The 23,671-nt window shown below is 38.7% G+C and overlaps 1 protein-coding gene across 2 annotated transcripts in view; it reads right to left on the bottom strand.

Moving 5' to 3' along the window:
- Positions 1 to 23,671, bottom strand: part of TUSC3 (tumor suppressor candidate 3) — a 132,192-nt gene that overhangs the window by 39,343 nt on the left and 69,178 nt on the right. For both annotated transcript variants that reach the window (XM_036250007.1, XM_036250008.1), the window contains exons 4-6: positions 23,451 to 23,591; positions 19,728 to 19,868; positions 19,519 to 19,608 (exon numbers count right to left, since the gene is read on the bottom strand). In XM_036250007.1, coding sequence (XP_036105900.1) covers positions 19,519 to 19,608; positions 19,728 to 19,868; positions 23,451 to 23,591 — 372 coding nt within the window. The remainder of the gene's footprint in view (positions 1 to 19,518; positions 19,609 to 19,727; positions 19,869 to 23,450; positions 23,592 to 23,671) is intronic.

Genomic DNA, 23,671 nt, shown 5'->3' on the forward strand with positions numbered 1-23,671 from the left:
ATAAGGATTCAGATATTAGACCCATATAGCACAGCTGACAGTACCCCGGCTCTGCAGCCTTGAGAATGGGTTTAACTAATGATGGATGTTACCAGTTGAACCTGCTAATCTGCCAAATATGACATTCAATTCTCGGTGTAATTTTCTATTTCTTTAAGCTTACTATTTCAAGGCTACAAATGAAGAACATTCATCTTTATATTTAATCAGTATACCATCCATGTGAATTCAGGTCTATGAGAAGTATTTTGTATGGAATAAGCTGAGATACAACTTCTGGTTCTACTATAACAACTTGACCCCAAACACAAGTCACCTTCAACAGAAGCACCACACTCTAACAGTAGAGGGCGCTGGCGTGGAACGGGCTGTGAGGCTGGATTCCCGCTCTGTGGAACCAGGCACGCTACTTAACCAACCTGTGGCTCAGTGTCCTCATCCATAAAACAAGGCTGTTATAATAATTTAAAACTTTTAGAAAGGATGACATGAAGTAAGCCTTCAGTAGTGTTAGCTATTGTAGTGTGTGTGTGTGCATTCAGGGCAGGGAGCAACTGGTAGAGTCAACAACAGTATAAACAAGGGATATATGAATATATAATGTATGGACATATACATAATGTAAAATAAACTGTACACGAAGAACATTAGGTAGCCACATTGATCTGGGGGAAGCACGGACAGGGCAGGGGGAATAGGACCAGTTCAAAGTCCTTAAGGTAGAAAAGCGTTCAAGGAACAGGAAGGTCAATGTGTTGGTGAGGACCTAGGTTTTGCCAAGTCCCACGAGAAGCCATAATTAGGAAGGTTCTGAGCAAAAGAGTAACATGATCTATGCTGAGAGTAGACTATGGCGGAGCAGAGACAGGTTGCTATAATAATACAGACAGAGTATGCTAGTACTTAAAAGTATGTTGATGGCAGGTGGTAAGAAGTGATTAAAATCCTAGGTATGTTATGAAGGAAGAACAGTATTTTTTGTTTCTTGTGAGTTTTATGTAAAAGGAGACTAACTTTATAAGTGATAGACTATGTAGTAAAATTTTAGTTTAAAGTCCAAATTCACAGTAAATATATATTGCCTTATTTATATCAATATAAATATAGAACATTTACATTCAATTGGAGATATATGAGTTTAACAAAATCTGCATTTTCAGTTATATTTAGGTTTATTAAAGAGTTCACTATAAGGGCAGCATGTAGTTTAAAAAAATAGGTTACTTTATTTGTCCATGAAAGTTCTATTCTCTTTTTACATTTTCTCCTTTGAAAGATTCACACTCTTATAGTCAACAGCTCTTCTGCAAGAAAGACCTATTCCCAACCAAGGGTATGTTTTCACACCACATGGAGTAACTACTAATTGGATACTTCTACTGAAATATATCCCACTTGAATGACCCCAACACTCTAAAATCAAATTCGTTCAAATAAATGTCAATATTCTCCACAACTAACTTATCTTTGCCAGACTTCCCTGCTTCTGTCAATAACACAACCATTCTTCATGATATAAGTTTCCACTTGACGTCTCTGCCTACATCAGTCACAAAGCCAGTGAGCACATCCTATTCTAGCTAAATCTTCTGAAATCACCACTCTCATCAGTCTGCTGCTCACAAACCTTTGAAAATGTAAAATTGCCTATAGGCCAGTCAAATGCCTTTGAATCAATCAATCCATTCATCAATAAACAAATCCAGCAAATATCTATTCAGTTACTTAACAGTGGAAGATACTGTACTCCATACAATGAGAAAAACAAGTAAATATAAAACATGGTGTTTTTGCTCAAAAGGAAACGTAGTGCGTGTGCACAGCGATCTCATCGCAGACGCCAAGTGCATCGAGGCCACTGTGCTTCACGCTGCGGGTCGCGCAGACCGAGACCGCAGTCTGAGCGTCAGCGCCGCCTCTGTGAACAGCAACACTACTACTATCTTACCGAGAACTGCTGCAGGGTTCAACATCAAGTTAATAGAATTAGCTACTAAGCTGCATGGTATTTAGTAAAGACTATAATTTTGGTTATGAATTTAGCTATGTGTTCTAGAGAAATATAAAGGTGAAATTGCTGTAGGCTGAGATCGAAGGAAAAGATTGCAAAGATGGTGACCTGGTAACAGGGTATTTCAATGTAAAGTGATACCTCGGTTCTCGAACATAATTCGTTCCAGGAGGACGGTCGAGAACCGAATTGTTCGAGAACCGAAGCAATGAAACCCAATAGGAAAGCGGACTCCACAAAGCGTGACTCTCTCTGCACTCACACTGATGACGCAAGCAAGGCGCGCTGGGCCGAATGAACGCCATTCGGCTCAACTCGGAAGTTCGAGTTCCAAATATTTGTTCGGATTCCAAGACAAAAGTTTCTCGAATCCTGATTTGGTCGAAAACCGAGGCGTTCGAGAACCGAGGTATCACTGTAGATATCATTGTGTAAGTTACGGATCAGATCTGGGGAGAGCATGTTACAAAGGGATAGTGTGACAAGGAAATCACTAGAGAACGGGAATCCTATGAAAGAAGGGTGAGACACCCTAAAGTGTAAACTTAGAGCTTAAGGAGTTCAACATTGAGGAGGAACTTAGAAAAGTTCTTCAGAAGAAATTTTCACGACGTTTTATTGCAAAGGAGAAAGCTGGTAGGGAGAGGAGAGAACAAGAAAACAAGAGGAAGGAGAATAAAAAGGAGGTAATTTGGGAACAATGTTATTACTGCAATACTAGCAGCAAGCCTGGATTTAGGGGAGAAGTTCTTAAATTCACTGTACATGAAACTCAGGACACCCTCATGGGGTGGGTAGGGGTGATGTGGTCAGTACTACAGGGTGGTACGGACTGGCTTCTGTAGTGCAGGTTACATTCCATTTTTTGATCTAGAGTGTTCTCGTCATGAAAATGAACTTAGCTACACTAATGACTTGTGCATTTTCCTAAATATATATATTGTCTCTATACAAGTCCCACTCAAATCGGTAAGAAAACAACCTAGGAATCAGCAATGCTTTTCTTGCTATAGGTATTTCTGGGCGATTGAACGTGCTGATCTTATACCCTCGAGTGCAGCAGTACAGCAGGCAGAATGACTACTGCAGAAGGGGGCCCGTTAGGTCAGACTCTTCTCCACTCTTATTCTTCCTTTTATCCAGGCTTCAGAAGAACCAGGCAGCATATGTATGGGTCTTGTTGTTTTTTTTTTAATCTATTCAGTCACCTTATGTGTTTTTATTAGAGCATTACATTTAAAGTAATTACTGATAGTTATTGCCATTTTATTGTTTTTGTAGTTTTTCTCTGTTCCTTATTTTTTGTTGTTGTCTTTTCTTATATTTTGATCACTTTCTGTAGTGTTGGGTTTAGATTCCTTCCTCTTTATTTCTTCTATATCTCATAGATCTATGCTTGTGGTTGCCATATGCTTCAAACATGCCAAGCTATGTTTATAGCAGGCTGCATTAGTTGATGGTCATTTAAGTTTGAACACATTCTAAAATCACTACAATTTTTATTCCCTCCCTCCACATTTATGTATTTGTCATTATATATATTTTTACTTCTTTAGTATGTGTATATCCCTTAATTTATTGTTGTAATTATACATGACCTTCCTACTTTTGCGTTTAACATTTGTATTAGGTTTTTAGTTGGTTGATCCACTGCTTTTCCTGTTTGCCTTTGTCAGAAAATTTTTTCCTTTCCTATATTTTCTTATTCCTATTTTTGATCTTTTATTTTCTACTGAAATAATTCCATTTAACATTTCATGTAGTACTGGTTTAGTGGTGATGACTCTCTTCTAGCTCTTTCTTGTCTGAGAAACTCCTCTCTCCTTCTAATGATAGCCTTGCTGGGTAGAGCTATCTTGGTTGTAGGTCTTTGCTTTACAAGATAGAATATTTCATGCTAATCACTTCTGGCCTGCAAAGTTTCTGTTGAGAAATCAGCTGATAGTCTTATTGGAGCTCCCTTGTATGCAACTCACTGCTTTTCTTTTGTTGCTTTTAAGAGTCTCTCTTTGTCTTTAACCTTTGGCATTTTAATTATGATGTGTCTTGGTGTGGGCCTCTTTGGGTTCACTGTATTTGTGATTCACTGTACTTCCTAGCCTTGTATTTCTATATTCTTTGTCAGGTTAGGAATGTTTTCAGTCGTTATTTCTTCAAATAAAGTTTGATTCCCTTGTTCTCTCTCTTCTTCTCATACCCCTGTGATGCAAATATTGGTACACTGATGTTGACCCAGAGGTCCTTTAAACTATTCTCATTTTTTAAATTATTTTTTCCTTTTGCTATTCCAACTGGGTGTTTTCTGTTACCTTGTCTTTCAGACCCTTGATTTGATCCTCTGCTTCATCTAATCTGCTGTTGATTTCTTCTAATGTATTCTTCATGTCAATTATTACATTCATTTCTGACTGGTCCTTTTTTATGGTTTCTATCCCTTTGTGTAAATTCTCACTGAGTTCATCTATTCTTCCCGAGTTCATGGAGCATCCTTGTAACCAGTGTTTTGATCTCTGTATCTGGTAGATTGCGTGTCTCCAATTTCTTTAGTTCTTTTTCTGGAGTTTTGTTATGGCATTTCTGTCTCCTCACTTTGGCTGACTCCCTGTGTTTCTATGTATTAGGTAAATCTGCTATGTCTCCCAGTCTTGGTAGGGTGCCCTTATGTAGCAGGTATCCTGTGAAGCCCAGTGACACAGTATTACTGGGCCAGGTGTTCCAGAATGGTCATCCTGTTGTACTTGAACCTTGATTGCTTTTGGAATGTCTTTTGGTGGAATTGGCCCTCAGGATGACTGGCTAGGAGGGCTGGCCATGTTGATAGTGGAAATGCTGTAATGTGGGGGCTGACCCCACTGAGTGAGAATTACTTAGGGGAGCTCTGGTGGCAGGCAACTTTGCCCTTTGGGTGTATCAATTGTGGAGCTGGGTGGATGGTGCTCTGGTGTGGTCCGAAGCCAGCCACCAGGTGTGTTGGTTCTGCAGACTTTTGGGAGGGGCTCCAGTGCAGGTCAAGGTCAGCTGCCATTTGTGCCCAGCTACGGGCCACCTAGTGGGAACTACAAAGTGATGTGTGCCTGGTTGCCACTTGTGCTGGCCTTGGAGGGGCTTGGGAGAGGTTATGCTGCGAACCAAGGCTGGTTCCCACTAGTGTTGAGCTTGGGACCCTTTGGTGGGAGCCACGATATAAGCTGAGGACAGCTACTTCTTGTGCTGGGTTTGTGATCATTTATTTGAAAGGCTAACACTGGCCACAGCATATGCAGGCTTGGGGCCACCTGATGGGAGTTACAATGCAAACTGAGACTGGTTGCCACTTGTGCTGGGTTTGAGGTCACTTAGCAAAATGTACTGGGCCCACAGAAGCCAACCACTAGTTGTCTGGGGCTTGTGGGCCTTTAAGGTATTTTAGAAAAGTCCACGGCATGAGCTGTGGCGGGCTGCTCCTGGCCCCTGGAGGCAGCTCGGGCCAGGTGTGCTAGCTGGTGGGTGGATTCTCAGGGAATCACCAGGGTTGGGCAAAAAGCGTTAGCCAGGTTAATGGAGAGCTCAGATTTGGTGCCCAACTGCACCTGCCAACTGGGTGGGGTAAGAACTCAACAAAAAAAGCAATGGTGCCTATCCCCAGAGAGCGCCACCCCCCGAGAGAACCATCCTGACCCCTGCTCCTCCACTTTTCACCTTGAAGCCAGTAAATTCAGCTCCTTCTCGTGTGTCCCTGGCGATCTTCAAGCTGCTGCTCCTGCCCCGGAGCCCAGAATGAGGAGAATGTGAACGTGAGTCTGGCTCAGCCCCTCGACAGAATGCCCAGGAACCCGGCGGCTCTCATCTCTCTGAGTGTCTCCGCTGGTCACAGCTGGAAGTTGTGGGTTCCCTCTTCCCATCACTGGTGCTGGGGATGGGGAGCCGGGTGTGGCGGTGGGACCCTTCACTCCTTAGCTGGGACCTCCACAGCCAAGATTCTGCTCCAGATTCTTAGTTGCCACATGTGGGTGTGGGACCAGCCTGTTCTGTGTCTCTCCCCTCCTACCAGTCACATGACTTCTTGATATCCTTGGTTATAGGACTTTTCTGTTCATAGCCTTCAGGTGGTTCTCAGTGATGGTTGTTCTATAATTTAGTTGCAATTTGATCTGGTCGTGGGAGGAAGTGAGCACAGCACTTACTTCACTGCCTTGACTGGAAGTCTGCATAATTATTATTTGATTTCCAAGTTATGAAATATTTGTCACTGTAGTAATATCTATCTTGTATTACAAACCGCATTTTAATATAAGTTGGCCATGCTATGAAAACACTGATAATAGGGTTATCTTTCCTCCACTCTTGCAAATATAATTTTAGAATAAAAGCTTCTTCTATTGATATTTCAAATGCTTTTTAAGCATTCATATTATGACTTTGACATTTGTTTGACTGATAAGTGCAAAATCATAAAGAAAGTTTGAACTGAAGGGGTACTTTCTTAGTTAGCTTACTTAAGAGATAGGATTTTAAATACCTAATTGAATGCCTTTGTTAGATTATACATTTTTAAAAATCTTTGTTCTATTTCCTGAGAAAGCACCTCAGATAGAATGCTTTTCATGAGAAATAACATTTTCTTCTTTTCCTTTGCTTCCAAGCTGATCTATTGATAAAAATAAACATAGAGAGCCCTGGCCGGTGTGGCTCAGCTGGTTGGTATTGTCCCATGACCAGGAGGCTGCTGTTTTGGTTTCCCGGCCAGGGAACGTGCCCAGGTTGCAGGCTCAATCCCCGGTAGGGGGTGTGCAGGAGGCAGCTGATCCATGTTGCGCTCTCACATGGCTGTTTCTATCTCTTTCCCTCTCCCTTCCTTTCTCTCTAAAAATCAGTAAACTATTCTTTAAACAATACATACATACAAAGATAATATTCCTAGGCTCTAAAATGAAAACAAAGCACCAGATACATGAATAGTCATCAAAAGATCCCATAAATATATTCCGTAACAGCCATTTATTATTTAATGCAAATTCAAAGAAACATTATGCAATACTGTGCTAGATCAGGAGTACTGGGACAATAAAAGGTCCTGTTCCTCTCCCTAGATTACAATCTAGTTCAATCAGGTACAAAACTAACTGTTTCTGTTAGATTCACTACTGAAATCTGAGGGAGATTCAACCATGTACAATATGAGCATCTTAAAAAAAACTGTTTAAGTGGAATCTAAAAATCTAAATTGACAACATAAATGAAAACAAATAGTAGAAAATGGATGCCAATGGATGCCTTGAATTTGATGTCTACTGAGTCACAGCACAGGGATTCAAGCTTCATGAGCAAGAAAGGGAATATGGAGCTTTACCTACTTATAAATGAGACTCAAGCAGGAAGTAGTGGCTGTCAGCAGAAAGCTAAGTCCACGAGGGCTAAGAAATATGACTGAGGCGGTAGCCCCAGCTGCCACGCGGGGGGAGGAGCACTGAGGAGACGCACAGGACCCTGTTCCCATCCACACCAGGCAGCCGCTCCTGCCCACGGGTCTTCCGCGAGCTTCATCACAGCAGCTGTCAGTGTGAAGCCAGAGGCATTTCAAAGGGACTTTGGTAGCTCTATCTTATTTCCCAAAAATTGGTTACATAAAGAACTTTATCCAATGTTTATGTGAATAAATATATATGGTATTTTGTTAGGTAATCAAATCTAATTTAACACATATTATGTTGCTCCGCATTTCTAAAAGTGGGGAATCAACAAGCAAGAATCTCGGCAGGTGCTCCATCCTGGTCTCAGTTCAACTGTAGGAAGAGGCCCCTGCCTGCCCCCTTTGCACAACTGTCTTCAGCGTCGAGAGGACTCTCGGCTAGGATGTGTTGTCCCTCTCCCCGCCTAAGCCTGAGCTACCAAAGGACACGGGCTTACTTCAGAAAAGAAGAAACCCAAAAGCTCTCTGTTCATTTGCGCTTCCGCTGGCAATACTGCCTAATCTCCTTTTGGAAACCACTAACTCTCTGAGGGGGGCGTACTTCAGAAATACCACTAGCTTTTCTGTTTTGACTTGAAGCATGGTTTTTACCTGCACAAACTCGTGACGAAAACCCTTCCACCATTCCTTTTCAGACATATAGCTGTAACGCAAAGAGCAGACGCTCCTTTCTAAATTAGCAAACGGGCAATGTACTCCCCAGAATCATGCACATAATCTGGCAGTTTAACTCCCCTCTCTATGCTGTGACCTCTCCTTCTCAGGTGAGTCTAGAAATGCTGAAACCAAATGAACCTCGAGTTCAACAGTCTGATGTAGCTATTGGAAACGCTAAAAGAAAGTTAGCTTTGTCTTTATCCTTGTTGTTTATTTATGTAAGCAATGTAAGTTACCTAGAGATAAAGGTAATACTTCCGCTCCTCCCTGTGCGGAACACATCTGGAGGGCGTGTCCCCCTGGAACGCGGGGCTGTGCAGAATGGCACTGACTCGCTGCACAGCAACCAGGGCGGCGGAGTTACAGCTCTGCCTGTGCAGCAGGTGAGGGCTCTGGGAACAGGCTGCCTAGACAGGAGTCCGGAATGATAACCCTCCTGTAATATTTGTGTAGCTGATATGCAGGGCTTAGAAGGCACTCAGTCTGCAAGACTTGGGGGGGGGGAGGAGAGTACCAGGGTTATTTCAAAGGAACACTTTCCAGCTCAGTATAAGAAACATCTTCCCAACAAATAAAGCTAAAATTAGCTGTCTTGTGAGAAAAACATTTATCATCTACATTGTTTAAAAAGAGGCTCAACAACTTGTATTTAATATGGATGTTGTAAAAGGGTTTCTTACTCAAATCGAAGATTCTGGCTTTGATAACTTCTAGAGTCCCTTCCATCTGTAAAATCTATGAGAAGTCTTTAAAGAATAAATGCCAAAGTTCAAAAGCAAGCCCCACCAGGGCCTGCAAACAGCATCTCTTCATCTTGCTCCACACACAGCATCGGTTCCTTACAGAATGGTCCCTTCCCTCTCATCACTCTGCTGTGCCTTGGCTGCAGCCTTACCACCTGAAACTCATCAGCCGCCTTTAACTTAAATCGGAGCTGAGACCATCTGTGTCAACACGACTTAGCAGTTTGTTCAAAGAAATCTTTGCTTGGCAAAGATAAGATTATAAAACAAAAAAATAACCTCACTGTTTGCTTCCGGAAATTCTTACAGATCAATTTATCAGAGACAGTAGTCCGCATACTTGGACAGACAGCTTACTTGAAGATTCTCACCTCACTGTGTCCAGAAAATACAACTATTTTTGTAAAAAAAAAAAATTGCCTAATCCAACTCAGCTGCCTGTCTCGAAAAGCCCACCTTTAAACCATTTGAGTCCAGATCCCAAGATCCTATAAATATCCTCTTCTATCCTCCTTCTGAGAAACTGCAAAGACTTTCTTTCTGCAGTAAATTCTAATGCATTTAGCTCTGCTTTTTTAATGGGCTGTCTGGTGACACTGTGTCTGGCACCTCCACGCACCAACATCTACACTGAACCATCCTCTCCCCCTTTCACCCCCAGACCCCTAGTATACCTACTACAACATTAACTTCCTCCCTAAAATATTACCTGTAACACAGTGTTCTATGGCTGAAAATTTTCAATGGTAAAAAATATATATACTCACAAGACATTTTACAAATCATATTCAATCTCAAAAACATTACGTTAAGTGAAAATATCCAGACATATACTATATGATTTTTTTCAAGCACAGGAAAATTAATCTGGGGTCACAGAAATCACAACAGGGGCTTCCTTGAGGGAGAGAGATGTGAATGGAAAAGGGTCAGAAGAAACCTGGGGGGCGACATACATATCACACTGTTTGTACATTTTACGTCCATAAAAACATTTAAAAGTCAGTAGACTTCCACTCTGAACAGATGCTGCACGTGAAACAAACACAGGACGGAGAGGCAGAGAGAACGCATGCAGGCAAGGCCCCTTAGGAAGCAAGGGACAGTGAGTTCCCTGCTTTTCTTTGCACTTCACGTGTCCGGGACCGGACGATCCTGGAGAAACCAGCTAGTCAGAAACATCAACGGGCACAGATTTTTAGAAAGCTCCAACAGAAGCCTGCTCTCTTTAGCTAAAGGACCAACACCAAAAAAACAAAACAAAACAACTTGTTTTCAGACAAACATTCTCCCAGGTCACCCTTTCTTCCCATCCTCCCATGATTCCCTACTGCTCATGGATGAAGAGCCAATTACCGAAAAGGCTTCCAGGTCCGTCATCATCTAACATCAACTTTCCCACGTAGCCCCGTTTTTCAACACTCATAGGCACGGATCACGTCCAATCCCTGTCTGCTTTCTGAACAGGCATGTGGCCCGTGTTCATAGGCACGGATCACGTCCAATCCCTGTCTGCTTTCTGAACAGGCATGTGGCCCGTGTTCATTCTGTCCTGTCTCTCGGAGACCCTTTCCCTTGACCTTGACCTGACGAACTGTTAGTTCTACAAACCCACTCTGAGGGCAAAGGCCTTTCATTCCTCCTTCCTCTGGGCTCACATACTTGGCTTTTATCACGATTCCAGTTCTTGTCACACTTGTAAGAAATGAACTGTAGACTGCTCTCTCCCTAAACTGGAAGATCCATGAATGCAAGAGGGAAGCCCCGAACCCTGTGTGACGCCGGGGCGAGGGAGTGGAAGGGCACAGCAGGTACTGCGGGACCAAGCAGGCTGGACCTGAAATGTAGCATTTCCGCGGTGGAGCATGGCGACCTGCATTTTCCCTCAGTCAGTGCCACTGGCTTCCTAGACTCCGATGCTTTGGGCGCAGGTGGTTTGGACACGTGTGCTGTGATCGCCAAGGCTGACTGCCGGCCCTGCTTTATCTGGGACAGCTAAATGCAGTCTCTAGAACTAGTAATGGTCTCTGTTCAAGTGTACACTGTAAGTCGATGGCAATATTAGAATATCTTTAATGTTAACCCAAATCCTGCTTGTACAGAATGAGCCAGCCCTAGCTGGTCTGGCTCAGCGGTTGGAGCATCGGCCTGCAGACCAGAGTCACGGGTTCGATTCCGGTCAAGGGCATGTACCTTGGTTGCAGTTCTGTCCCCAGCCCTGGTTGGGGTCGTGAGGGAGGCTGCCAGTCAATGTGTCTCTCTCACATCTGTGTCTCTCTCTGTCTGCCCCCCACCTCTCCCCTCCCTTCCTCCCTCCCACTCCAACTGAAGATGAATGGAAAAATATCCTCGGGTGAGGAATACAAAAAAAAAAAAAGAATGAGCCAGGAAAATGTTTTATATGGGTTTTTTTGTTTGTGTAACTTGCCTCTATGATATTTGTTGTCAGGACAACCACATGGTCAAAATAATTTTTATTAAGTTCTATTACAACTCGAAGTGTTTTTTACACATGGAGTCAGATTGTTCCAGTGCCTTCATCATGGCCTAATAGAAAGTCTGTTCTCTTTGTGACCTGCCTTGACTCTAATAAGCCACAAAGTCCTTCAATGGCTGGGCTGTCCCTCTTACCTAAACTCTTATAAGAGAAAAAAGTTATGTACTATCTACATATAAACATTAGGAAATCCAACCATAATTAACAAGGAAGTAAGCTTCATTCTGCATTTAGGCTGCTTTCTGGAGCAAGTAGCACTTTTTAATAAAGTGTTTTCTCTGCAGTATTTCTCCAGCTTTATTGAGATATAACTGACATATGATATTGTGTAAGTTAAATATGTACAACCTGTTGATTTGATAAATATATTGCAAAATGATTAACACTATAGTAATAGCTAACACCTCCATCCACTCACATAATTACCAGTTCATTTTTCTGTGGTCAGAACATTTAAGATCTACTCTCTTACAAGCTTTCAAGTATATAATACTGTGTCATCAACTATATTCACCCTGCTGTAAATTATATCCCCAGAGCTTACACCTCTTATACCTGGAAGTCCATCCCCTCTGAACAATATCTTCCCACCTGCCTTAACCCCCAACCCCTGATCATCACCACTCTACTCTCTGTTTCTCTAAGGTCTTTTATTTTTTGTGTTTTCTTTTTTTTAATTCGATGTATATGTTATATCATATGTATTTGTCTCTATCTGTCTGGCTTATTTCACTAAGCATAATGCTCTCAAGGTTCATTCAAGTTGTCCAAAATGGTAGGATTTCCTCCTTATGGATGAATAATATTGTAGAGTGAGTGTGTGTGTGTGTGTGTGTGTGTGTGTGCGTGTGTGTATGTGTTGATTGAGAGACAGGTAGTCTCTATTTCTAGGCTAGACTATTGTAAATAATGTTGCAATGAACATGGTGGGGCAGGGGCGGGATTCTGTTTTCATTTCCTTTGGATATATACCCAGAATTAGGATTCCTAGATCATATGGTTCTATCTTTAATTTTTTCAGGAACTACATATTGTTTTCCACAGTGGCTGTACCAACCTACATAGTCACCAACAGTACACACAGGTTCCTTTCTCTACATCTTCACTAACAACTTATATTTTGATGATAGCCTTTCCGACAGTTTGAGGTGATACCTCATGGTGGGTTTTGATTTGCATTCACTTGATGATTTGTGATGTTGAGCATTATTTCATGTACCTGCTGGCCATTTGGATGTCTTCTCTGGGAAAATGTCTATTCACGTACTCAGCTCATTTTTTAATCCCGTTGTTTAATTTGTGCTATTGAGTTTAATTTTAGATTTACCACTTTTGGATTTCAACCCCTTATTTCACCCCTTATTAGACACAATTCCATGGGGTTGTCTTTACATTTTGTTGATGATTTCACCATTCAGAAGCTCTTTAGTTTGATGTAGTCCCACTTATTTTTGCTTTGTTGCTTGTGTATTTTATATTATATGAAGAAAATTGTAGCAAAGACCAATATCAAGAAGCTTTCCCCAATGTTTTTTTCTGCAAGTCTTAACAGTTTCCAGTCGTAGGTTTAAGTCTAATCCATTCCAAGTTCATTCCTGTGATAATGTCAGATAGGGATCCGCTTTATTTTTTCTGTGGTTATCCAATTTTTTTAACACAATTTACTGAGGAGGCTATCCCTTCCCCTTTGAGTATTCTTGGTTCCCATGTCAATTGGTAAACTGCGTGTGGGATTTCATTTCTGGGCTCTTGATTCTATTCCGTTGGTCAAAGTTATCTATTTTTATGTCAGTATTATATTATTTGATCAATATAGTTTTATAGTACACAATAAGTCCTTATTAATGTCATTGAAGATTCTGCAACTTTTAAGTGAAACATCTAATGAAACCAATTTTATCATAGGCTAATTGATAAAAACAAGTTAAGTTCCTATATATCTCATCAACATTATAACAAGACAATTTTGAACAAAATGTTCTTATTTGAGGACCTGCGTAGTTTGAAATCAGGAAGTGTGACACTTTTTACTTCATTATTCTTTTTCAGAATTGCCTGGCTATTTGGGGTCTTTTGTGGTTCCATATGAATTTTTAGCATTGTTTATTCTACTTTGTGAAAAATGCCATTGGAATTTTGATAGGAATTGCAATAAATCTATAGATAACTTTGGGTAGTATGGCCATTTTAGCATTGATTTTTCCAATCCATGAACATTGGTATCTTTCTATTCCTTATATCTTCAGTTTCTTCCATTAATGTCTTAGAATTTTCAGTGTACAGATCTTTCACCTTCTTGGTTAAATTTATTCCTAAGTATTTTGTTTTTGATGCTATTATGAATGAGATTTTTTTATTTCTTTTTCAGACATTTCATTGTTAGTGTATAGAAATGCAAAAGATTTTTGTTTGCTGATAGTGTATCCTGCAACTTTACTGAATTCATTGATTAGTTATAGATAAAAATGCTCAAAAAATTGGGTATAGAAGGACCACACCTCAACACAATACAGGCCATATATGCTGGTCGTACAGCCAGCATCATACTCAACAGGGTAACGTAAAGCTTTTCCTCTAAGTAAGAAGGAGGGCCTGCGCTCATCACTCCTACTCAGCATAATGCTCAAGTTCGACACAGAACAGTCAGACAAGAAAAATAAATAATAGGCATTCAAATTGGAAGGGAAGAAGTAAAACTGTCTGTTTATAGATTATATGATCTTTCATATATAGAAAATCCTAGATTCCACCCAAAAAATGTTATAACTAATCAAGAATTCAGTAAAGTAGCAGGATGCAAATCAACAGACTTCCTAAGTGGATTCTGTGGGTCTCCCAGAGCTATTTGTGTTTGTGGATAGCTGTCCAGTCACTGATCTTTGTGGGGCTCAGGGTGGATGCATTCTCCTATGTCACCATGTTTTACAAGTAGCAATTTTAAAAGTCCCATTAATTATCTCAGACCATTCCACCCTTATTATTCCTAGGTTTCAATTACTGATAGCTGGACATGTTTAAAAATCCAGGTTGTCTGGAGTTTTACTAGCATTTCTAAAAAAAAAAAAATTTTTAATAGAAAGAAGAGGCATAAGGGTTTTGAAGTTTCTAGAGCTATCGTGATGAAAGAAGTGCGAGGAGAAAAATGCCAAGGGAAACAACTTTCTCTAGAACGAGAATACCCTTAGTAATAACCTAATCAGTGTAAATTACAACTCACTGAAGAGTTATTAGAGCTAAATGACTGCTAGTTTCATTTACAGTGTATTTTAATAAATGTGGTAGTTTAAAATATGTTGAAGATGATCCATGCTTTCAGAACTTAATATAGTAACCAACAGGCAAACTGGAGAAAAATAATGCTTTCTAGTGATCAAAACTTAAAATATAAGCAAGAACATCGTTTCAAAGAAAGGTATGGAAAACACTTCATTTTCACATAAAAATGAGGGGATGATACAGGAGAAATACCTTTAATATTGAAATATACTGTCAAATACTATAACCACCTAATAGCAAATATTATTTTGAGACATAATACCTCAAACAATTTAGGTGCCAAGACATTAACAGTCATGCAGGTCCTTCTTTATATGTAAGGCTCGAGACTGTCTGTCTGAATTGAAAGTGGGAGGACCCCTCAGGAGCAATGGAAATGGCATTGCACTGTGTGTGCAGTCTTTCACACTTGCAGACACTATTCACTTTTTAAAAAAGCATTTACCATCACTGATCCCGTATAGCTGAGTGTATGAGATTAAGCTGCAGGTATCAGTTTGCATATCCAAATAAAGTGACCCAGACAGATATGTATCTCAAAGAAAGAGCACAAGGGTGATGCAGTCTCAAAGCATGAGCAAAGCGTTCCTCGAGATGGACAGTTTGCATATGGAACCTGAAGCTGTAACTTAAAGATTCAGTAAGTACATAAACTGCAAATCAAATTACAGACACAATGTATAGTGACTACTTATTTCATAATGTTCCTTGTATTATTAAAATATTGTTTTCATTCTTTCAGCGAAAGAAAACTCTAATGTTACCTAACTTTTAGAGCTTTTGACTAATTCTTGCAAGGTTTGAGGTAGGACACAATCATTTTATTTCTTGGCAGAAGTAAAGGGTTGCTTCTCATAGTAATTGCTTCTCCGGGAGAGAATTAAAGTATTTCTTTTTTTTTGCATTACCTCCACAGCAGCTCTGCAAACACATCCATTATAAAATTAATTTTAAGAATGGGGCTTATTTTAGAATATTATAAATTTCAATAGTTTTAAAAAAAAAACTGTTTTTACACTCAGGGATAAAATAATAGAGTATAAGTTAGAGTAGAGGCATGTGATATTTAAAAATTGTTCCAAAACATTTTATGGTCTATATTAACTCTGTATTTCAACACACAGTTTGGGGTAAATCCAAATTAAATATCTTCTAGATAAGTCAAAATCCTTTCAAATAGATTCAACTTTAGTACAGATACTTGTAAGTCTATATAGTCTTATAAAGAAGTCTATAAAAAATGAATATTCTGATTCTGTGGTCAAGATCATTCCATTTTTTTTTAGTGGACCTGATTATGCAAATAAAGATATAATATGAAATTGAAAGGAATAAATAAGACAAATAGCGACCATGGCCATTCACAGTAAGAGAGCTTTATATTCCTCCAAGGTCATAAAGAAACTACTTCATCAGAAAGTGGCACCTGACCCGGGAGGAAGATGGATTTATGAGTGTATGGGGGAAGGAATGCACTGCAAGATTACTTGTAATAAAAGAAAATGTATTATCTGTTCACTGTAAAGCAAAATTATCAGAAAATAAAATACACAAGACTCATTACTCTACCTGCATACCATTCTAATACATGCTTTTTAGGCCACTAGCTAAAATGACCCGCAAAATGTAAGAATATCTGGGGAGAGGAAGGAAATGGGTGAGAGAAAAATAAGGGAAAAGGCAGGTAGATCTACTGTTATTTAAAAATATTCAGCATGATTGATGCAAAATTTCTCCAAGTCTATCATTTCTTTTATTTAGGATTATTAATTATTCTGAAATTTTAGAAGTCATTTATAACTAAAGCATAATTTGGCCTACAACCTAAAAAACCATACTGTGGCATTTTTTTTTTTAATAATATATTTTCATCTGTTTTGATAAATATGTAAGACATGTAGTGTTTAAGACCTTATGGGGGGGAAACATCCTTAAATATATAGAAACACTAAAACATTTTTTAAATGACATTTATTTTAATCTTTTTCTTTTTAATTAAGTTTACTGGGGCGACATTGGTTAATAAAATTATATAGGTTTCAATTCTAGGATACACGATCTGTATACTACACACTATACTGCCACCACACCAAGTCAGATCATCTTCCATCACCATATATTTGGCCCCTTACTTCACTAAAACTTATTCTACTGTAACCTAATCTTTAAATGTTATATGAATTTATTCATAGCTCTTAATCTTTTCATCTAAAGGTTATGCAGATAATATAAATACTTAAGTGATTATTTTTAAAGATAATTCTATCCAAGTTTATAAAAATTGTATTTAAATCATTGATTAGCATTACAGAGACTCAAAATATAATGATGCTTGAGAAACGTGCATTGAACAAGGAATACTGTGAGTTAGTAAAATGTACATGGTCTTATTTGAAGTTGTAGCAAATATAACTTTAAAATGCTTTTCTAAAACTAGACTGTATATGCTTATTATGAATTATGTTAATATAATTAAATTATTTTGATAGGATGAGAATAATTTCCTTGGTTTTTAAAGACCACAGGGGTTTATTTAGTACATTATTCTTTCCAATGTACAAAATAATTTTCCAAAATTCGAAAAAGTTTGAACAATATGAACCAGTTAAAAAGTAATTTATCCCTTTCTCTTTGGGAGGTCAATTCTTCTTTTCTTCTTTGTTTTCCATTTTTTCCTCTGAAGTCACATTTATTCTGGATTTTTGGAGCAAATATTTAACTGTATCAGATTAAGTTTGACATGTTAAATCACATGTTCATTTTTAGTTTTATAATCCTGCTGTGTATATGCTTCCAAGGTTTTAATTACAAAGTACAAACAAACCTTGGGAGAGAAAACATTTTCTTTCCCTCTAGGTATACTTAACATTTTTGAAATGCTGAAAATATAACGAGTTCCTAGTTGCAAAGATTTATTCATCTGTTCAGCTATTATTGTTTAATATTTATCATGTGTGAAATGCTTTCTTAGGAGGTAAGAATACAAATCAAATCCTTCTTAATTAACTGCCAGGATCACAGGCAACAACAACTGAAAGAAAGTAGAGTAGCTATTTGGGTTGGCTACAAAAATTGGTGATCAAGATCAGTCAGAGTGCAGGATCAAGAGAGCATGTGGGCAACTGTGAAGATGGAGGCCAAAACCAGGCTGCGGGGAGGTGCTGAGCAGCAGCAACACGCTGGAGATAAAGGCAAGGATTTACCAAAGGCCAACCAGACAGACAAAACATTATAAATATCAAAAGGAATAGAAAGATAAGGCAAAACTTGCAAGAGGTAAGATGCAGAGTCCTAGCAACAAAGTGACCATGGTACTGAAACAAAATTCTAAAACAATTCCAGCTTCTAACAGCAGTGCAGTGTGGCCAGGCTTTAATGGCCGAGCTGTGGGCATATCATCCCATCTCTCTCCACTAGTCTCGGCATTCCGTACCGTATCTGTGCTATTAGGGCAAACTAGTACCGGGAATTTAATGGACTCTCAACATATATTTATTGGATGAAAATCAATGACTAAATCAAAAGGCAGAAACTCAATAGCAAACTCCACCATAAGCTTTCTGCATATCTTCACTGTATTAATTATTGTCTTTCTAATGTTTTGTTTAAAAATTTCCCTTACATGTTAACATTCTCTTTGCTGATGGTATGAAGATTGCAATAAAAGTAGTGAACATCTCTGTAAATATTTTAATACAAAATAATTTTATTTAGCTTAAATAAGCCTATATAATTTTCAATTTATGACTAAGAGATGTCCCTCAAAGAGCAAGTTTATGAAAAAACCCCGAGGCATGAACGTGTAATGGCTGCCTGAGCCAGAAAAAGTGCTTCATTAATGATAAATTCTAGCTTAAGCTACATGCCATTTTGCAATAAAATGTTTTTACACTGCACATAGAACAAGCTCTTAACTCGATTAGCAAATAAACTACATTACAGTGAAAACTTTTGGATTATATTTGGTAAACCCACAGCAATCTTCAGGCAGAATATAAAAGCCACATCTTAAAAATAAATGCATTTATTTATATTGGGAGTTATAACCTAAGTATCAGCTTTATCTCATTGAATGCAATTCATTGAAGATGATTTGTTTTTTTAAGAACAGAAAATATCTTTATGCCCCAAGTAACTATACAGTTGTATAGTTTCCCTTTTAGCTACTCAGTAATGACTGCTTTTGTGATGACTTCTGTGCTGTTAAATGGACCATTAGTACTTGTGTCATTACGTAGCATCTTAACAGTGACAAACAAACAAACTTGTAAATCAGCACAGCACCATACCGCCTGCACTATCTGTTTTCCTTACCTTCCCTGTATTAATTTACATTTTACATTCAATACAGTAAAACTTACTCCAGTAGAATTTTAGATTCATCTAGACAGGTTTTATTCTACAATTAACATATGAATATGTAAAGTCACCAACATTACAAATACGCTGAATATTTTAAAAAATGATTACTTTGCCTTGGCCAGTCTGGCTCAGCAGTTAGAGCATTAGGCCTGTAGACTGAACGGTCGTGGATCTGATTCCGGTCAGGGGCACGTTGAGGTCTGGTCCCTGGCCCTGGTCAGAGTCATGCAGGAGGCAGCTAATCAGTCTCTCTCTCACCACCCCCCAATCTAAAAATCAATGGAAAAATATCCTCAGATGAAGAGTAACAAAAACAACAATAGCAACAAACGACAACAGTCCTGACACTAAAAAACCAATGTGTGTGTGTTTGCATGTATGTATGTATATGGCAGAGATAGTAAATGAGGAAGAACATAGATTTACGAATACACCCCTTTCCTACTAAATACTAAACGTAATTTCTGATTCCTAACAAGCAGAATTGGAGTTCAGAATATTGATGCTGAGGACGTGCACCTACCACTTGTCCATTGTGCGGGTTCTTGTGAGCGTATGGAGGTCCACGGATATGATTCCACATCTGGCCAGAAGTCATCGCAAAGACTATGCACTGAAAGACAGGGAGCAGTGTGTTTCCATTATAGTAATAATCAGATTCACTTTGTTAACGTTATACAACTTAGGCTATTTTACAAGAAATAGGGAAAAAAGTATAGTGTGATAACATACCAAAGATACCATGGCCCAACCAGTCTTGTTATAGATGAACTCCAAGTTGTTCCTTCTTAAATAGAGCAAACCACCAACAAGTGACACTAAGAGGGCCAAAGCGATGGTGCCAGAGTAGTTGGGTGGCCTGAAGACGCGAATCTGCAAAAATGCCATGAGAATTTCAAGTGAAAGAAATATATTAATTTTTTTCTCTTGACCTTATTCTAAGTCCTTCCAATCTTCAATACCAATAATTTCTTTAGAAGAGGGCCACCTTTTTATACCTGGCACTAACATTTCTTTTACTCTTTACAAGTCAAAAAATATATACTGCCTTGGCCGGCTTGGCTCAGCGGTTAGAGCGTCGACCTGCAGTCCTGAGAGACCCGGGTTCGGTTCCCGCTAAGGGCGCGTACCTCGGTTGCAGTTTGTCCCCGGCCCTGGTCGGTCGTGTGGGTGGCAGCCACTCGATGTGTTCCTGTCACATCGATGTTTCTCTCTCTCTCTGTTCCTCTCTCTCCCTCCCACTCTACCTGAACAAAAAAAAAATGGGAAAATGTCCTCGGTTGAGGATAAAAAAAAAAATATATATATATATATATATATATATATATATATATACTTTAAAACATCATGGTTATGTAAAAAGTCTTGCTGTTCATTTTAGGTGAATACAGTTAAACATATGTAAAACCTATTTAGATTCAACCCAGAGCTGTTCTGATTAATCCAGGGAACATGGGGTCATCTGGTAAAGAGTAATGGTGAGATAAGAGTATAATATCTATATTATTTCAAATTGGGACTTTAAAAAACAGCTTCTTAAAAACAGCCTTATTGAGCTATCATCCACATCCCATACAATTCACTACCCAAAGTATACAATTCAATGGTTTTGAGCATATTCACCGATATGTACAACCATCACCACAGTCAGTACCAGAAAATGTGTATTACTTCAGAAGGATGTCCCGTACCCCTTGGCATTCACTCCCTTATTCCTTTTACCCTCCAGCCCTAAGCAACCACTAATACACTTTTTGTCTCTATGGATGTACCTATTCCAGACTTTCATATAATTGTGGTTTTTTGTAACTGGCTTCTTTCCCTAGCATAATGTTTTCAAGGTTCATCCTTGTTGTAGCATGTGTCAATACTTCATTTCTTTTCATGGGTGAATACTCCACTATGTGCATTTCATTTACACATTAATCAGTTGATGGTCATTGGGTCGTTTCTATCTTATGACTGTTGTGAATAATGCTGCTATAAGCATTCTTGTACAGTTTTTTTGTGTATGGGCATATGTTTACATTTCTCTCAGGTATACATGTAGGAGTGGAATTGCTGGGTCCCATGGTAACCCTATGCTTAATGGTGTGAGAAACTGCCAAATTGTTTTCCAAAGTGGTGGCAATATTTTGCATTCCCACCAGTGGTGTATGAGGGCTCTAATTTCTCCACTTGCCAACATTTTCACTGATTTCAGCCACCCTGAAGGGTATGAAGTGGCATCTCATTGTGAGTTTGAATTGCATTACCCTGATGACTAATGATGTTGAGCAGCATTTTATGCAGTTATTGGACATCTGTATACTTTCCTTACAGAAATTCAGATCCTTTACCCAATTTTTAAGATTGTGATCTTTATATATTGAGTTGTAAGAGCCCTATATATATATATACTAGATGTAAATACATTATAAGAAACATAATTGGCAAATATTTTCTCCCATTCTGTGAGTTGTCTTTTCACTTTCATAAAAATGTGCATTATATAATGTGCATTGAAGTATAAAGACTATTTTTCAACAGTAGACATAATTGGTATGAATTCATGATTTCACAGTATGTACAGATATTGGTTCCAATAACATTCACCACTGAAAGAAACCAAGGTTCCAAGGAGAGATGGCTAACTGAGTGCTGGTAGGCAGGTGGATGCAAGATGAGCCTGAAATAGACCAGCTGGAGGCACTATATTCCCTGGCCTCAAATTTTACTAAAAACCTACAATAATCAAAACAGCATGGTACTGACAGAAAAACAGACACACAGACCAATGGAATGAAATTAAGAGCCCAGAAATAAAACACTGTTTGCCCATATGTGTGTGGGTTTGACAAAGGAGGCACAAACAAACAATAGAGAAAAGAAAGCCTCTTCAATAAATGGTTTTGGGAAAACTGGAAAGCCACATGCAAAAGAATGAAACTAGACTGCTGACACCATACACAGAAATTAACTCAAAATGTATTAAAGACTTAAATATGAGACCTGGAACAATAATATACATATAAGAAAACAGATGAACTAAACTTATGAACCTTGGTCTCAGAGGGGTTTTGGGAACTTGACCTCAAAGGCAAGGAAAGTAAAGAAAACATTAATGAATGGGGCTAGATCAAACTGAAATACTTTTGCACAGCAACAGAAATCATCAACACAACAATCAACCAAATGGGAGATGATATTTGCAAACGATACTTCAGATAAGGAGCTAATTTCCAGAATATATCAAGAACTCATACCACACAAAAACAATCCAATTAAAAAATGCGCAGAGGACCTGAACACTTTTCCCGAGAAGACATACAAATGGCCAACAGATATATGTAAAGATGTTCAACTTCACTAGCTAGCTATAAGGGAAATGAAAATCAAAACCACAATGAGATACCAGTTCACACATAAGTGTTGGAGAGGATATGGAAAAAGGGGAACTCTCTCATTTACTGCTGGTGGTAATGCAAACTGATGCAGCCTCTAGAGTTACCACATGACCCAGCAATCCCTCTTCTGGGTATCTACCTGAAAATTTTGAAAACACTTATTCATAAAGATATACATACCCCTATGTTCACGGCGGCATTATTCACAATAGCAAAGCCATGGAAACGGCCTATGTGTCATGAGACTGATGAATGGATAAACAGAATACAGTATCTATATACAATAGAATACTACACTCAGTCATAGAAAGGATTAAATGTTGCCATTTACAACAAATGAATGGATTTTAAGACTATCATGCTAAGTAAGATGGAAAAGGACAAGAGCCATATAATTTTACTCATATATGGGATATAAAATAGAACAAACACTCATGGACACAGGCAACACTATGGTGGTTACCAGAAGGGAAGGGCATAGGGAGGGTCATATATAAGGTGACAGAAGGAGACTAGACTTTGGGTGATGAGCACACAATGCAATATACAAATGATGTATTATAAAACTGTACACCTGAAAGATAATGGTATGGCTAAGTAATTTAACTCATCCTTGATTATCCCTAAGTTAAATTCCTAGAAGTGGAATTATTTAGTTAAATTACATAATGTAAAGATACAACACCTACTGTTAGAATAGTTTATGTGTGTGTGGCATTTTCTCACATGGCTCATGAAAAGAGGATGTTATCCCATTTTTACTTGCCCAAAAGAGATTAAAAAATATATATTGCTTTTTAATTAGAGTTTCTAAGACTATTAATACCACTGAGCAATATTCAGTGTATTTTTTAGCCTCTGAAATTACCTTGTGCCTAACTCCCATACAGTTTAATAGTTCTTAAAAGCATCATTATTCTACAGACCTAACTTTTAGCTATCACACAGTTTTCTGTAAGAAAAAATGCTGCATAGAGAAAAAAGTTTTAAATCCTGTGGCCTTATTACAGTGCTCTAACAAACCAAGCTAATTAGCCTATTATTAAAACTGTGGGGAATAAAAACATACATGAACATCCGTTCTGTCAGCAATCCACTTTGCTAGTTGTTCAGCTGCAAATCCGATTCTTTGAAGGTCAAAAGTATCAGCTCTCTTAGGTCTGCCTTTTGGAGGAAAATGCATGAATGTAGGAGCAGAGTTCATGTTGAGCTGCAAAACACGAGACAAAAAATACTAAATATAACATCATCCCAGCAGTCTTCATATGTCATTAATCTAACATTTCATGT

This window comes from Molossus molossus, unplaced genomic scaffold (assembly GCF_014108415.1).
Source record: "Molossus molossus isolate mMolMol1 unplaced genomic scaffold, mMolMol1.p scaffold_m16_p_9, whole genome shotgun sequence".
NCBI classification, from domain to species: Eukaryota; Metazoa; Chordata; class Mammalia; order Chiroptera; family Molossidae; genus Molossus; species Molossus molossus.